This window comes from Heptranchias perlo, chromosome 41 (genome assembly GCF_035084215.1).
Source record: "Heptranchias perlo isolate sHepPer1 chromosome 41, sHepPer1.hap1, whole genome shotgun sequence".
In the NCBI taxonomy this organism is placed as follows: Eukaryota; Metazoa; Chordata; class Chondrichthyes; order Hexanchiformes; family Hexanchidae; genus Heptranchias; species Heptranchias perlo.
Genome location: NC_090365.1, coordinates 3,653,499 through 3,670,964, shown reverse-complemented (window position 1 = coordinate 3,670,964; position 17,466 = coordinate 3,653,499). Strand labels below are relative to the sequence as shown.

Below are 17,466 nucleotides of genomic sequence, written 5' to 3'. Positions count from 1 at the left end.
TCTGAGCAATAGGTGGTGCTGCAATGAAAGAAAACAAGCTTGTTTTTAAGACGAGCAGCTTAACTCCCCTTCATTCCTTTCGATTTCCTTTCTCGTGTCTGATCAGCGATCTGCTAAAACTCCCTTTCACAGCCACATCTAGTTTCTCAGCAACTGTCTCCAGCTCCGACTCATGAATATGTTTAAGGAACACGTGGATTGCTCCTGCTTTTAAAAGTATCACCATCCACATTTATTATGCATTGTACACTACAATAACTACGTTTCAAAAGTAATTACTTGGCTGTAAAGCGCTCTGAGACCTCCGAGGATGTGAAAGGTGCTTTATATAAATGCACTTTCTTCCTCTCTTTCCAGCTATTTCAGATAAGCTTATTTGTTCCATGTGAGATCTCTTCACCAGTGTTGGTTTAGTTGACTAAAGTGAGGAGGTAACTTTAGTCATCGACTAAAAGTATTGCATTTTCAACTCTAAATTAAAATTGCAACTAAATTTAAGGTCAAAATGGGAGAGGAAGAAATTAAAACAAAAATTACGTCTAAACCAGCCTACCCCACCCCAAAAGGAACCATCTTGGCCATGGGGGATTGGAGGGGAGGCGGCGCAGGGTTTATCTGCTCTGTGGCTTCTGGCGATTCCTCGTGGGATTTTGCTGCTGTGAACTTCACACGAGCAGAGAGCGAACAATCTGCTCTTTTTCCGAGCCCCTCTGCTTCGATTCCACAGCGCAGTGTGTTGCCATGCACTAATTGCAGCCTTATCTCGTGTTAAGTTGCTGGAGCTAATTTCCTTTCCTTTTTTTTCCCCTCCCTCCCCTCAAACAGCGCAGATCTTCACAAAGCCGCTCCCAAAGTGCAAAGAGTGCAATTCTATAGTGAAGCCCGGTGAGTAAAATCAACGACTTGGAAAAACCGTCCTCTGGTACCTTTTTAACCAAGTCAGTGCTCTTCACAGTCAAGCCTAGATCATCAGTGTTGATGGGCTTTTCTCATGAGGTGTGTTACTAGGAACATAGGAACAGGAGGAGGCCATTCAGCCCCTCGAGTCTGTTCCGCCATTCAGTTAGATCATGGCTGATCTGTATCTTAACTCCATTTACCCGCCTTGGTTCTGTAACCCATAATACCCCTCACCCAACAAAAATCTACCAATCTCAGTTTTGAAATTTTCAATTGACCCCCAGCCTTTCTGGGGGAGAGAGTTCCAGATTTCCACTCCCCTTTGTGTGAAGAAGTGCTTCCTGACATCACCCCTGAACGGCCCTACTCTGATTTTAAGGTTATGCCCCCTTGTTCTGGACTCCCCCCGACCAGAGGAAATTGTTTCTCTCTATCCACCCTATCAACTCCTTTTAATCATCTTCAATACCTCGATTAGATCACCCCCTAATCTTCTATACCCGAGGGAATACAAGCCCAGTCTGACATCCACGTCCGCACGAATCAGTGGAGAGTGATTGCCTGTCTGGCTGTTCTTCACCCCTGAGCTAGTGACACTGAGGTCAGTTGGCGTTTATCTGTTGCTAGCCCAGCTGCGATCAGCTAACTCGGTTTTAATTTGACTGTTAAATTCCAAGGTTGCAACATTAGCTTAGAGGTGAAGTCTCCCAACTCCGGTTTCATATAGACCAGGAATATCCCAGGCTCAATCCCTGGTCTGTGCTGAGATAGCTGATCACGGCTAGGGGGGCCGCGACGGAATTGGCGACTGTTGCCCTCAGCGGCCCCCTGGATTATGGAGGGGAAATCGGCCAGCGTTCCTGCTGCTGAATCGCCACACTGTGCTGGAAATGTGCACGTGGGTAAGGATAGGACCGTGCTCAGCTGTGATGTCCTCCGCAGTCACTGCCTCTTGGTACTCGTTATAAAGGTTTACAGGTGAATAATGGCCCCTTGGGCAAGGTACCAGAGGGTGAGTGGCACAGACAGAACATTACCTCATGCTAGAATCAGCGCCCTTTAGATGTGGAGGAGAGAGATTGTAGACGGGGGAAAAAGTACCAGCTGCCCGTTGGTATCTTTTTATGTACACACTATTCAGCAGTGGGAGGCAACACTGAGGCTATTCTCCCGCCCTCGCGGGCGCTGCCTCTCCCGCCCTCGCGGGCGCTGCCTCTCCCGCCCTCGCGGGCGCTGCCTCTCCCGCCCTCGCGGGCGCTGCCTCTCCCGCCCTCGCGGGCGCTGCCTCTCCCGCCCTCGCGGGCGCTGCCTCTCCCGCCCTCGCGCGCGCTCCCTCTCCCGCAGGAATCATTGAGTGTTGTTCAGGAGCAGGACGCTGGCTGTTTAATCTTATCAGGTCAGACTGCCGAAGGCTTGAGAGAGAAGGCGCATTCATGCAAAGAAAGTGCCCAATGTTCAGTTTGGGTCAGTATTGCAGGGTGTAACGGGTGAGATTTGATGGCATGCATCGAAGAAAAAGAAGACAAACTGATGTGTGTGGGGGAGGGGTGCTGTTTCTCTTGTCCTGTGCCTCTCCACCGTGCCTGCCAGTAGGCCAACAGAGAAACAGCATTAATTGTCTTGCCCTGTGAGCAATTGAAAGCATAACTTTAAAATGTGTATTTAGTGTTGCTAAAGGTGACCAATTGTGCGCTGTGTTTAATCCTAGTTTCATTCCCTCTGACTAGACATCGTGTTCTTTGGCGACAGCCTCCCACAACAATTCTTTGCCACCATGGAGTCCGTAAGTATAATTGCAATCCGCTCTGTCAGCAATGAAACATCATTGATCTCGAAAGCTTCGGATCCCAAGTCTCTCTGAGCATGGGGCAGTTCCGTTCCTCTAGTGAGGCGTCACGGGCAACCCTGGTCTCCTGGAGCTTGCTATAGCCAGAGGGGGATTGCCTTGAGTTTTTCTTAAAATTGGCTACAGGTTTATATTTTAGACTAGACCACCCCGCCCAAGGAATTAGCATTGCTAGCAGTTGGGGACGGCTTGCATTAGCTGCATGTTCTGGTGGATAGGATGAGCATCGATGACGTCTGTTGGACTTTTTGTATTTAATGGAATTCCCTTTTCCCGCGCGTTCACCCATCACCCCCCGTGCTCGCTGACCTACATTGGTTCCCGGTCCAGCAACGCCTCCATTTTAAAATTCTCATCCTTGTTTTCAAATCCCTCCTTGACCTCACCACCACCCCCCCCTCCAATCTCTGTAACCTCCTCCAGCCCTACCATCCTTCGAGATCTCTGCGCTCCTCCAATTCTGGTCACTTGCGCATCCCCGATTTTAATCGCTCCACCATTGGCGGCCGTGCCTTCAGCTGCTTCGGCCCTAAGCTCTGGAATTCCCTCCCTAAACCTCTCCGCCTCTCTCTCCTCCTTTAAGACGCTCCTTAAAACCTACCTCTTTGACCAAACATTTGGTCATCTGTTCTAATATCTCCTTATATGGCTCGGTGTCAAATTTTGTTTGATCCCGTGAAGCGCCTTGGGACGTTTTACTACGTTAAAGGCGCTATATAAATGCAAATTGTTGTTGTTGTATTTTCTTTGCTTTCTTTTGTGCTCTTCCCCAGCCCAGAAAGGGGCGACAGGAGCAGCTCAGGGTGTCTTAGCCAGTGCAGCTCCCCCCGCCTCCTCACATCCTCCCTCCTCCACGCACCCCCTCCCCCAGACATTCCAGCTGAAAATCAGCGTCCTCCGAAGCTCCCATCATCCGTTTACTAAAGCTGCTATGTGCCCTACTCCTGAGCTAAAATACTTGACCGCCACACTGCACTCCAAATACTGTGTGCAGTGCGCAAAAAATGACTATCTTGATCAAACAAGGCAAGCTGCCGAGTTGATCTGATGCCAGGTACTCTCCCCGAGCCAACAGATTGCAGCCAACCAACCAGGTTTACCATAACAGCCTAAGAGTGTCCATCTCTAAAGCTTTCCATTGCGCTGGTTCGTTCTGACTGACCCATTACCTGCAGCTGTGTTTTGGAAGGTCCTGTCCATCCAATGTTGCCTCTCTTCTTCTCCAAAGGCGCTGACTTATTTCTGGGATACAGGTCTATGGGCACTGGGCACCCCTCCAGTACTTCGCCCAAATGTGAATGGTAGTGAATTTTGATGGTCTATTTCTGTATGGAGGACTTCCCAGCCGAGCTCAGTCCCACCGCCTCCCATATCTGCACACTGCAGGAGTCGGATAGTGATCAGGAGTGGGAAATCCTGCCATTTTCTCCCCTTTCCCTTGGGTCAGAGTGTAAAGGCATCATTTATGTCAGGATAATGCCACACCCAAGAGACAAGACTATGACTTTCAATTCATTTTTCATCATCAGTGTGTGTATTTATAAATAAAAACACTCGGAATATTCCCATGCAAAAAATCAACCGGTTGTTTCCAGAAATGGTCAGAATGGACAGAACTAGAAACAAAAAAGGGAGATTTAGACCCTTCGAGTTACCGTCATTTTAATTCTGTTTAAGTGAATTATTTTATACCAAGGAACGATTTCTTAAAATCGCCACAGTAAGTTCCCCTGAAACGAATATAGACAGGAAACAGCCAATAAATAACGATAGGTCATTGGTGAGCATGAGACGTGTTTTGTGGTCACCCTGTGCGTGTGAGAGACGAAAATTCTATTATGGGTTCCTCTTCAAGGAATCTGTCTGCTGGAGCATTTTATGCTCGTTTAACATTAAACATTAGTTGGACTTCTGTTACAGTAAATGATGTGCTTATCTACGTGAGGGATATGCTGGGGAGTGGAGCACGTCCGCCCCCGTTTCAGCTCTCTTGTACTTCGTTGAAGAGTGAAACTTCCTCTGCTTTGCCCAGGATTGTGCCTCAGCTCCAACTTCAGAAGAACCGCCAATGTCAGCCATCATGTGCTCCCTCCCCCCCCCTTGCCAATTAGAAGCAATTTAATACAGAGGAGCCCTGCCCTCTAGCAACTGGGCACCTTTACAGCCAGCAAACAGAGAAGACTTTTATCCCTTCAATCCGAGCTGGATTTAACGTAGCCAGGATCTTGCAGCACAGAAGGAGGCCATTCGGCCCATCGTGCCTGTGCCGGCTCTTTGAAAGAGCTATCCAATTAATCCCACTCCCCCTACTCTTTCCCCATAAACCCTGCAAAAATTTTCTTTTCAGGTATTTATCCAATTCCCTTTTGAAAGTTACTATTGAATCTGCTTCCACCGCCCTTTCAGGCCTCGCATTCAAATCCCTTCATAACTTGGAACACCTCTATTAAATCTCCCCTTGACCTTCTCTGCTCTAAGGAGAACAATCCCAGTGAAAGAGTTCAGATTGATTTAACCCCGTACGTGTCCGTGGGATGTCCCAAAGCGTTTTTAAAGTGTCGTCGCTGTTTATACGCAAGTGCAGCTTCTGTTTTGCACACACCAGGGCCCCACAAACAGCAATGAGATGAGTGACTAAATTAATCTGTTTTGATGGTGGCCAGGCCATCTGGAGACCCTCCTGCTGTTCTTTGGAAAAGGTGCCATGGGATCTTTTACATCTGCTTGACTAGACGGCAAGAACTAGGTTTAATGTCTCATCCAAAAGACGGCACTTCTGACAACACAGCACTCCCTCAGTGCTACTATGAATTGCCATTCTAGACACTTCAAATAGTTCCTTGAAGCCATTGTCCACTTAGCAGAACAGGCAGGCAGGAACGCAGGTCTTCTGTTCAAGTACTCCTCCCCACTCCCCATGTCTGTGCTAAGAAGTAAATTTAATATATTCAAAATTTGTGTATGCTTCCTATTGTGAATTTTTGCCCACACGTTTGTCAGATTTTCCGCATTATAATTTCTGGTGTCCAAATTTATAATAGAAACAGCCTGTGTAATTACACCCTCCCACCTGTGCTGGTGATGTAGTGCCTCAGTTTTGCATCTCCCAAACTTCTATGCTCGACCAATTCTACTTTTCTGTCTCTCAAGTTTTGTGATTTAATTATAAATAATATAAAAACAGTCAAAGTATTTTTTTTTTAAAAAAGGACAGAAGGTGATCGCCAAAAGAGCCAGAGGTGACATGAGGAAACATTTTTTTAACGCAGCGAGTTGTTATGATCTGGAGCGCGATGTCTGAAAGGGCGGTGGAAACAGATTCAATAGTAACTTTCAAAAGGGAATTGGATAAATACTTGAAGGAAAAAATTTACATGGCTGTGGGGAAAGAGCAAGGGAATGGGACCAGTTGGCTAGCTCCTGGGATAGAGCTGGCACAGGCACGATGGGCCAAATGGCCTCCTGTACTGTACCTACTATAATACTATGAACATAAGCCTTTAAAATGAGGACTGAATTACATCTGTGCGCCCTTGTGACTACACTTGACCTTATCTCCCCGTGTGCATCGCCATGGGTGATTGATTAGTAGTTATAAAAGTACTTTCCAACTTTTTTAAAACAAAATTTAAAACTTCAAGTTTCCTGACCCCAAGGAAAGTCCTCATTGTACCCTGCCTGTAACATTTCTCGTTGGGTCGGCTGCTTTCTTGAGCTGCTTCACCAGCTGCTCATCAACGACTTATGGCACATCCGCCATGGGAGTTTCACACTCACTTCCCCACGACAGAGGGACACCATGTTGTCACCACAAGCAACAGCAGCACCCGATCCTTGCATTTAAAAAAAAAAGTATATATTTTAATTTTAGACGGCAATTATATTTTTTTAATTAAAGGCACCCGGATGGGCAAGAAGGAGATACTTATTTTGTGACCGTCCGTTTTTTCACTTCCCCTTTAATGTGCACTTTGTCTTTCGTTCAGGATTTTCCAAAATGTGACCTCCTCATCATCATGGGCACCTCTCTGCAAGTCCAGCCATTTGCATCTCTTGCCAGCAGGTCAGTGAGACAAATCTTTCCTAATTCTTGAGGGTGGTGGTGGTGGGGATGGTGGGGGGGGGTGGTGGTATGAATTGGAAATGCCGTGAATTGGAAATAAAACCGTAAAATGCAACCACAGAGAAGTTTGCAGCACTGAGGGAGGCCATTTGGCCCATCGTGTCGGTGCCAGCTCTTCGGTGGAAGGGGGTCGTTCAAAATCAGAGAAGGGGTGAAAAGGAATTGAAGGGGAGGTGAGAAAAAAAAAAAGATTCTTCACGCGGAAGGTGGTTAGAATGTGGAATTCTCTGCCGCAAACCATGTTTGAAGCAGAGCCCATCAGTTCTTTTCAAAGGGGATTAGATAGCTGGCTGAGAAAAAGGAATATTAAAGGGTATGTGGAGTGAGCAGGAGAGTGGATTTACACCAGTGCGTCGAGAAACATTAAGGGTTATGGGCTATTAAGAGCTACGGAACCAAGGTGGGTAGATGGAGTTGAGGTACAGATCAGCCATGATCTAATTGAATGGCGGAACAGGCTCGAGGGGCTGAATGGCCTACTTCCGTTCCAATGTTGACCATATTAATTCCTGACCCTTAATTTTCCTGTTTTTAAAAGGTTTGGTTTACGAACCGTCGAGCCAAATGTCGCTAGCTGAACGGCCTCCTCCTGTTCCTATGTTCTATGGCAGTCAGCACCCCCTTTATCAGAAACCCAGAGGCGAAAGCCCAATTTCTTAGCCCAGTTCACCGCCCAGAAATGTTCTGACGCAGGACCCTCTGATTCAAATACTTTTCAGACATTGGCAACCCTGCTGTGCGTTTCCACGGTTTCCCCTTCCTACTTCTTTATAACGCTGTGGTTATACACTTGGGTTTGATTCTGACTGTACTTGAACTGTTGAGTGTGCTGTACTTTCCATGTAAAGCGGAACTGAATGCCAGTGGTATTTGTTATCCAGATCTTTTTGCCATTTAATTATGCTCAGGGACAGTGTTTTACCGCGACTGACTGAGTCAAATTCCCATTTTGTTGCACGCTATTCAGAGATTTCTGCTGGTGTTTTGGGAATCATGTTCCAAATTTTCCTTGAAAATCAGTGGCCCTGATTATGAATGATTCAACAGCTGTGTTCCCCTCCCCCCCCACTCCAGTAAATTTTGTGTTCATTGCAATTTGGAATATTAGTGCTGGGCAATAGAATGCTTTGTATTTCAGGCAATCAGTATCGGTACCAAGCCCTCCCAGGTCAGGGGTGGCAGAGTAGATGCCCAAGGATAGCTTAAATATCAGTGTTTTATTTTAAAAAGCCTGGGTTGGAGCAATAGACAAAGGAATTTCAGACGCTGTTATTCCTACAGCGTAACTCCAAGAACTTGGCTCTTCCCTGTTTCTAAGCTTTTCTTAAATTACGTCTATTTTAACTTTTAAAAAATTGCTCAGGCAGTTGCGAACTGCTACTCCTGGAAGGGCACCAGTAATAGGAGTGGGGGCAAATTGGGATTAACGGACTCCCAAGTATTATTGTCCCGTTTTTATTCACTACAGAGCTGGCCAGAGGTTACGTGTGATATTTGTGAGCTAGACGAGGACAGTGCACCAAAAAAAAAAATCTATAATGTTCTTTTTTTGATTTCTACCTCCTTCAGTTAATTTCCTCCCATCTGAAGGCGCAGACTCTCGCTGGGGTCTGATTCCATGGCCATCAGGTATCCTTTGTAATCTCGCCCATCTAGCCATTCTTCACTTGTAAGCCTCCAGATGGCATGCTGTTTGCCCAAGGAGCAAGAGGGCATCACAGCCAACCCCAAACCCATCCTGAACTGACGTCCACACACAAGCACTTTCCAGCAGGGGCTGCTTGGATAGCGATTACGGCAATGGACTCTGGCTGATTTTTTTTTGATGTTGTTGCTTTGTTTGGGTCTTCCCAATCCTATATAACATCCCTACCGTGGACGTATATCGGCCGTTCCTTCATCGTCGCTGGGTCAACATGCTGGAACTCCCGACCTAGCAGCGCTGTGGGAGAACCTTCACCACACGGACTGCAACGGTTCAAGAAGGCGGCTCACCACCACCTTCTCGAGGGGCAACGAGGGACGGGCAATAAATGGCGGCCTCGCCAGCGACGCCCACATCCTGAGAACGAATTCTTAAAAAAGCACCACCCAAACTGAGATCAGCTAACTCAGCACAGACTGAGGATCAGACCAGGATCATTCCTCTGCGTGGTTCAAGTCAGGCCCCTGCTCTATTTGAAACATTTCTTGTGGTATCCGTTCAGAGAAGTGTAGAAGGATGAGCTGCTCCCCACAGAGCTGACTTAATCGCTTGAAATAGATCTGATGTGAATTCGTGCTGCTGCTGCCAGTGGCACTACAGGAAGTTGGGATGTTATGAGGTGTTCTGTGGTTCACGAGGGTATTGTACTAATGTTGCTTTCTTCCTCTCTCACACAGGGTATCTGACACAACACCAAGGCTTTTCATTAACAAGGAGATCACTAGTCAGGTGGGTACGAGCACTGGAAATGCTCCAGCAGCGAAATCTCCAACTTGGCTACATAATCTTTTATTAACTTTTTTTTATTCCCACACTATTTTAAAGCACGCCTGGTTATAAAGAGAGAGACCTTTCATTAAAAAGCACCTTTCACGACCTCAGGACGTCTGAAAGCACTGTACAGCCAATGAAGTACTTTTGAAATGCGGTCACTGTTGTAATGTAGGGAAACGCGGCAGCCAATTTGTGCACAGCAAGATCCCACAAACAGCAATGTGATAACGGCCAGATAATTTGCTTTTTTTAGCAATGTTGGTTGGGGGATAAATATTGGCCAGAACACCGGAGCGAACTCCCATGCTCTTCTTCAAATAATGCCGTGGGATCTTTTACGTCCACCTGAGTGGGCAGACGGGGCCTCGGTTTAACATCTCATCCGAAAGACGGCACCTCCGACAGCGCAGCACTCCCTCAGCACTGCACTGGGAGTGTCGGCCTGGATTTTCTGCTCAAGTCTCAGGAGTGGGGCTTGAACCCACGACCTTCTGACTCCGAGACGAGAATGTTACCCACTGAGCCACGGCTGACACCTTACTGAACTCTCAACCTCTGGGTGGATTGTGAAAGTGAATTTCCGGTCTGGTGAAATCTGGTTATTTGTGGGATGGCACCAGAAAAATGACCCTGAAAGCTGCCGAATTGTCGTCAAAACCCAAGTGGTTTATTAATGTCTTTCAGGGAAGAGATCTTCCCCTGATCCTCTACCCGTTCGGCCTACACGGGACTCTCCTTGTCCCCACTTGTATAAACAATTACATCACCTTCTCAGAACATGGCTCAAAATCATGAAGGGTTTTGATGGAGTGAATAAGATGAAACTGTTTCCAGTGACTGGAGGGTTGGTAACCAGAGGACGCACAGATTTAAGATAATTGGCAAAAGAACCAGAGGGGAGATGAGGAGAATTTTTTTACGCAGCGAGTTGTTATGATCTGGAATGCGCTGCCTGAAAGGGCGGTGGAAGCAGATTCAGTAGTAACTTTCAAAGGGCAATTGAATATATACTTGAAAAGGAAAAATTTGCAGGTCTTTGGGGGAAAGCTGGAGAGTGTGATTAATTGGATTAGCTCTTTCAAAGAGCCAGCACAGGCACGCTGGGCCGAATGGCCTCCTTCTGTGCTGTGAGACTCTATGGCTCCTCTCCTAATCAGCAGCCCTCTGATACTTTCCCGAAATAGCACAGAAGGAGGCCATTCGGCCCAGCGAGCCTGTGCTGGCTCTTTGAAAGAGCTATCCAATTAATCACACTCATTCTGAATGTTGACTGACTGTGAGTTCTCACCCGGTGTCCACACGAAACTACTTTTAGCAGGGTGGATATCAGGAGCAGCAAGACTGGCTGATGGTTTTTCTTCCTCCCTTAATCCAGGGCTGCTGAGGCCAAAACTGATGGTGATGTCAGGAAGCATTTCTTCACACAAAGGGGAGTGGAAATCTGGAATTCTCTCCCCTGAAAAGCTGTTGAGGCTGGGGGTCAATTGAAAATTTAAAAACTGAGATCGATAGATTTTTATTTTGTTGGCTAAGCGTATCAAGGGATATGGAACCAAGGCGGATATATGGAGCTAAGATACAGATAAGCCGTGATCCAGTTGAATGGCGGAACAGGCTCGAGGGGCTGAATGGCCTCCCCCTGTTCCTATGTTCCTAACTGTTAACACCTCACCGTCACACCAACTGAGATCTGCCAACTCAGTACAGACTGTGAATCTACCCGAGATCTGGTCTGTATGGGTCAGTGTTATCCCAGGCAGCGTAAACCATTTCTTACTATAAGTTAAATGAACTTTCTTTCTCTCCTTCAGGGTGACCCTGTGATGGCGTTATTGGGACTTGGAAGTTCCCTTGACTTTGATTCAGAAAGGGCCTACAGGCAAGTTTTTGTAAAAAAAATAATTTTTCACTATGCTGCCTCCTCGGGTTGGCTGGGATTCCATACATGGAGAAGTTGGAGCAAAAACGAGGTTTAAAAGAAGAGAGACAATGCAGAACAAAACTAGGAGATAAAAATTATAGAGGGGAAACAAAAGAAGTGATTAGGTAACCTAAGAAGTATGGACGAAGACTAGAACAGAGATTTTTGTAAGCACATGACAAGAAAGGTATGTAAAGCAGGATGCAACCACCTAGAGGCTATGGGGGAGGGTTACCATATACCTGAGAGTAAGGGAATGGTGGAGGTGCTTAATGAGTATTTCACCCCAGTTTTTGCAAAGGAAGCTTCCTCCTTCCTCACGAATGCTCCACAACATTCACCTGAGGAAGGAGGAAGCCTCCGAAAGCTTGTGAATTTCAAATAAAATTGTTGGACTATAACTTGGTGTTGTAAAATTGTTTACAATTGTCAACCCCAGTCCATCACCGGCATCTCCACATCTTTGCAAAGGAAGGTAAAAGTAAGACTGCTAGAGTATCTGAGGAAGAGTGACTACTGGAGATAAATGTTATAGAATCATAGAATGGTTACAGCACAGAAGGAGGCCATTCGGCCCATCGACCCCTTGCTGGCTGTTTGTAAGAGCAATCCAGTCAGTCCTATTCCTCCACTCTTTCCCCATAGCTCTGCAAATTTTTTCCCTTCAAGTATTTATCCAATTCCTAAGCTCCAAAGGGAAGTGTAATTAAAAAGAGTTAAATAGATTAAAAGTAGAAGGGTCACCAGGCCCAGATGGTATCCATCCCAGAACACCGAAGGAGGTTGGGGAGGAGATAGTGGGGGCACTGGCCATAATTTTCCAAACAAATCCTTTGTAAATGGAAATTGTGTCAAAAGAACTGGAGGGTGGCAAATGTTGCACTCTTATTTAAGAAATGGGGAAGCCATAAAATTATAGACCAGTCTTACCTCCGTTGTGGATAAACCTCTAGAGTTCATAATATGGGATGATTAGGGATAGTCGGCCTGCATTTAAAGGGCAGCTCATACCTGACTGACTTGATTGTCTCAAGAAATTCAATCAAAAAGTGTATAGTTAAAGAGGATGCAGTTGTAGAGATGGTTTTTCAGAAGGTGCAAGTAGGGGACTTGTTAACAAATTAAGACTTATGGTATTGAGGGAAGTGTAGCTACATGGACAGAGATATGGCAATGAGACAGAAAGGAAACAGTAGCGGTAAATAGATGGGGGTTTTTTTTCAGATTGGCAGGATGTTGGCGATGGTGTGCTGTTGGGATCTGGCTAGGACCTCGTTTGTTTTCCATTTATAGAAATGATTTGGGAGAGTCTAGGACAAGGGGCCAGAACCTTAAAATCAGAGCCAGGTCATTCAGGAGAGAAGTTGGGAAACACTTCCTCACGCAAAGGGTGGTAGAAGTGTGGAACACTCGTCCACAAAATGCAGGAAATGCTCGCTCAATTAATCATTTTAAATCTGAGATCGATGGATTTTTGCTAGCCAAGGGTTTTTTAAAATTCGCTCATGGGATGTGGGCGTCGCTGGCGAGGCCGGCATTTACTGCCCCTCCCTAATTGCCCTTGAGAAGGTGGTGGTGAGCCGCCTTCTTGAACCGCTGCAGTCCGTGTGGTGAAGGTTCTCCCACAGTGCTGTTAGGAAGGGAGTTCCAGCATTTTGACCCAGCGACGATGAAGGAACGGCGATATATTTCCAAGTCGGGATGGTGTGTGACTTGGAGGGGAACGTGCAGGTGGTGTTGTTCCCAGGTGCCTGCTGCTCTTGTCCTTCTAGGCGGTAGAGGTCGCGGGTTTGGGAGGTGCTATCAAAAAAGCCTTGGCGAGTTGCTGCAGCGCATCCTGTGGATGGTACACACTGCAGCCACTGTGCGCCGGTGGTGAAGGGAGTGAATGTTTAGGGTGGTCGATGGGGTGCCAATCAAGCAGGCTGCTTTGTCCTGGATGGTGTCGAGCTTCTTGAGTGTTGTTGGAGCTGCACTCATCCAGGCAAGTGGAGAGTATTCCATCACACTCCTGACTTGTGCCTTGTAGATGGTGGAAAGGCTTTGGGGACTCAGGAGGTGAGTCACTCGCTGCAGAATACCCAGCCTCTGACCTGCTCTTGTAGCTTCAGTATTTATGTGGCTGGTCCAGTTAAGTTTCTGGTCAGTGGTGACCCCCAGGATGTTGATGGTGGGGGATTCAGCGATGGTAATGCCGTTGAATGTCAAGATGTGGAGATGCCGGTGATGGACTGGGGTGGACAAATGTAAGGAGTCTTACAACACCAGGTTATAGTCCAACAGTTTATAGTCCAAAACTGTTGGACTATAACCTGGTGTTGTAAGACTCCTTACAGTTGAATGTCAAGGGTAGGTGGTTAGATTCTCTCTTATTGGAGATGGTCATTGTCTGGCACGAATGTTGCTTGCCACTTATGAGCCCAAGCCTGGATGTTGTCCAGGTCTTGCTGTATGCGGGCACGGACTGCTTCATTATCTGAGGGGTTGCGAATGGAACTGAACACTGTGCAATCATCAGCGAACATCCCCGTTTCTGACCTAATGGTGGAGGGAAGGTCATTGATGAAGCAGCTGAAGATGATTGGGCCTAGGACATTGCCCTGAGGAACTCCTGCAGCAATGTCCTGGGGCTGAGATGATTGGCCTCCAACAACCACTACCATCTTCCTTTGTGCTAGGTATGACTCCAGCCACTGGAGAGTTTTCCCCCTGATTCCCATTGACTTCAATTTTACTAGGGCTCCTTGGTGCTACACTCGGTCAAATGCTGCCTTGATGTCAAGGGCAGTCACTCTCACCTCACCTCTGGAATTCAGCTCTTTTGTCCATGTTTGGACCAAGACTGTAATGAGGTCTGGAGCCGAGTGGTCCTGGCGGAACCTAAACTGAGCATCAATGAGTAAGTGCCGCTTGATAGCACTGTCGACGACACCTTCCATCGCCTTGCTGATGGTTGAGAGTAGACTGATGGGGCGGTAATTGGCCGGATTGGAATTGTCCTGCTTTTTGTGGACAGGATATACCTGGGCAATTTTCCACATTGTCGTATAGATGCCAGTGTTGTAGCTGTACTGGAACAGCTTGGCTAGAGGCGCAGCTAGTTCTGGAGCACAAGTCTTCAGCACTACAGCTGGGATGTTGTCAGGACCCATAACCTTTGCTGTATCCAGTGCACTCAACTGTTTCTTGATATCATGTGGAGTGAATCAAATTGGCTGAAGACTGGCTTCTGTGATGGTGGGGATATCGGGAGGAGGCTGAGATGGATCATCCACTCGGCACTTCTGGCTGAAGATGGTTGCAAACGCTTCAGCCTTGTCTTTTGCACTCACGTTCTGGACTCTGCCATCATTGAGGATGGGGATGTTTACAGAGCCTCCTCCTCCCGTTAGTTGTTTAACTGTCCACCACCATTCCCGACTGGATGTGGCAGGACTGCAGAGCTTTGATCTGATCCGTTGGTTGTGGAATCACTTAGCTCTGTCTATGGCATGTTGCCGGATATGGAGCCAAGGCGGGTGGATGGATTTCGGATACAGATCAGCCATGATCTCCATGAGTAGCAGAACAGGTTCGAGGGGTTAAATGGCCTCCTCCTGTTCCTATATGCACAAGAGGAATGATATTCAAGTATGCTGATACTAAAGTAGCAAAATGAGGAAGAATGCAAAAAAGGAACAGAAAACAGTAATTGGCCGCAGAATGGCAAAGTGCCATTCAATATAGAGAGATGTGAAAGTAGCACACTTTGAGGGAAAGAAGAATGAAAGGAAGCATACCCTAAATGATAAGATTCTTAACAATGGAGGAACCGAGAGATCTCGGGGTACAGATGCAAGAATCTTTAAAGGCAGGTAGAAAAGGCCATAGAAAGCAAATGGGGTTCTGGGTATCATTCGTAGAGGCATTGAATATAAAAGCAACTTAGTGATGTTGGATTTGTATAATACATTGGTTAGGCCACAGTTGGGAGTATTGTGTGCCGCTCTGGGTATCTCATTACAGATGGAATATTGGAGCCAAGGAAAGGTTATACTGAAGATTCACAAGAATGTACGGGGAATATAGTTATGAAGAAAGGCTGAAAAATTGAGTCTTTTGCAACAAGAATAGAGAAGGTTTTCAAAATTAAGAAAAGTTTTGAGAGGATAAATTGTGAAAGATTTGTTTCCACTGATTGATGAATTGTTAATAATAAGGGGCTTAAACTCAGGACTTTAGGAAGGATGTCAAGGCCTTCGAGAGGGTGCAGAAGAGATTTACTAGAATGGTTCCAGGGTCGAGGGTTACGTGGAGAGACTGGAGAAGCTGGGGTTGTTCTCCTCAGAGCAGAGATGGTTAAGAGGAAATTTGATAGAGGTGTTCAAAATCATGCAGGGTTTTTATAGAGTAAATAAGGGGAAATTGTTTCCAGTGGCAGAAGTGTCGGTAACCAGAGGACACAGATTTAAGGCGACATGAGGAAACATTTTGTTACACAGTTGTTGTGATCTGGAATGCGCTGCCTGAAAGGGCGGTGGAAGCAGATTCAGTAATAACTTTCAAAATGGAATTGGATAAATACTTGAAGGGAAAAGATTTACAGGGCCAAGGGGAAAGAGCAGGGGTAGTGGGCCTAATTGGATAGCTCCACCAAAGAGTTGGCAGAGGCACGATGGGCCGAATGGCCTCCTGTGCTGTAATATGAGTCTATTTGTCACGATATGATGGTGTATCCCTTCAGCCTTTGCAAGAATAATATTTATCTCATGCTACCTCTGCTGTGCAGGATGCAACCTCCACAGAAGAAAAATCCAACACTTTTTCAAATCGAGTGTATTTTGAGGCCGTTGTTCAGCTGCCGAGGCCCTACGGTCTGGAATTCCCTCCCTAAACCTCTCCGCCTTTCACTCTCTCCTCCTTTAAGACGCTCCTTAAAACCTACCTCTTTGATCAAACTCCTTATGTGGCTCGGTGTCAAAATTTTGTTTGATAATCGCTCCTGTGAAGCGCCTCGGGACGTTTTACTACAGTAAAGGCGCTATATAAATGCAGGTTGTCATTGATTGCTGCAGACTGTGGATCAGGGTGGAATGCACCTTTGTCACGCCAATGTTTCTATATCTCCACTCTGCCAGTCTGCAGGCCAGATGATGCAGTTGGATTTGGTTATAACGGGATGTACCACATGTTATTTCTCTGCTCTGAAGTGATACCATTTTTCTCATCAGGGATGTGGCTTATGTGGGTTCATGTGACGACGGCTGTCTTGCTCTTGCTGAACTGCTGGGTTGGAAGGTAGGGTAATAATTGTTTTTTTACGCCCAAAATCTTCCCTTGCCCCATCCACTGTACCTCGGTTTCTGGTCAATTAGGTTCAAAGCAGGTCACCACACTACAAAACAACTCACTAAGTGAACAGCTAAAACATTGAGGAAAGTGGCAGACGTAGTCCAAGACAATGGGTTGGCACAATGTTCTTTCGCCCCGGGGAATAGGTTTAGAATTCAGCCCAGTCTGATGGAAAGAAAATGTACTCTGTCTGCTGGATATAAGGGCCCTGTGTAAAATGGGCGAGTCTGCCTCCTTCAGGGTGATGGACCACCACACACAAAAGCTTCTCACCGTTTGCCACTAAATTGTCACTCAAAACCCAAGAGTGTCAGCTTGGCTCAGTTGGTAGCACTCTTTCCCCTGAGTCAGGTTGTGAATTCAAACCTCACTGCAGGATTGGCCATGTAATCTGCTCATGCAGTATGGGTGAGTGCTGCATTGTTGGGGGTGCCATCTTTCAGATGAGATGTTCAACTGAGCTCTGGTGGATGTACGAGATCCCATGGCTCTATTTGAAAGAGCAGGGAGTTCTTCCAACGCCTTGACCCTCAAACAATATCACCAAATACAGATTAATGGTCACTGATCTGATTTGCTGTTTGTAGAATCTTGCCAGATTTGCATTAGCAACAATGACAATACTCCAAAAGTAGCTCATTGGTTGTGACGTGCTTGGGAAATCCTGAAGATGTGACAACGTTCTTCTCTTTCGTAAGGGTGGGAATTGGAACGGCCACACTGGTGACAGTAGGGAGGTTCTCCATTGAAGTTGGTGGTTAAGACACACTGTGAGGGCAGTGTAGAGAGAGCTTTACTCTTCAAGTGACTGCAGTCTTTGGGTAGTGACATTGTGGACAAAAGGGGAAAAATATTCTAAACCAAGT

The 17,466-nt window shown here is 46.5% G+C and overlaps 1 protein-coding gene across 1 annotated transcript in view; it reads left to right on the top strand.

The window, feature by feature from the left end:
- Positions 1 to 17,466, top strand: part of sirt2 (sirtuin 2 (silent mating type information regulation 2, homolog) 2 (S. cerevisiae)) — a 40,687-nt gene that overhangs the window by 18,116 nt on the left and 5,105 nt on the right. Inside the window, 6 exon segments of the mRNA XM_067974924.1 lie at positions 826 to 885; positions 2,628 to 2,683; positions 6,733 to 6,809; positions 9,252 to 9,303; positions 11,160 to 11,227; positions 16,480 to 16,546. Coding sequence (XP_067831025.1) covers positions 826 to 885; positions 2,628 to 2,683; positions 6,733 to 6,809; positions 9,252 to 9,303; positions 11,160 to 11,227; positions 16,480 to 16,546 — 380 coding nt within the window.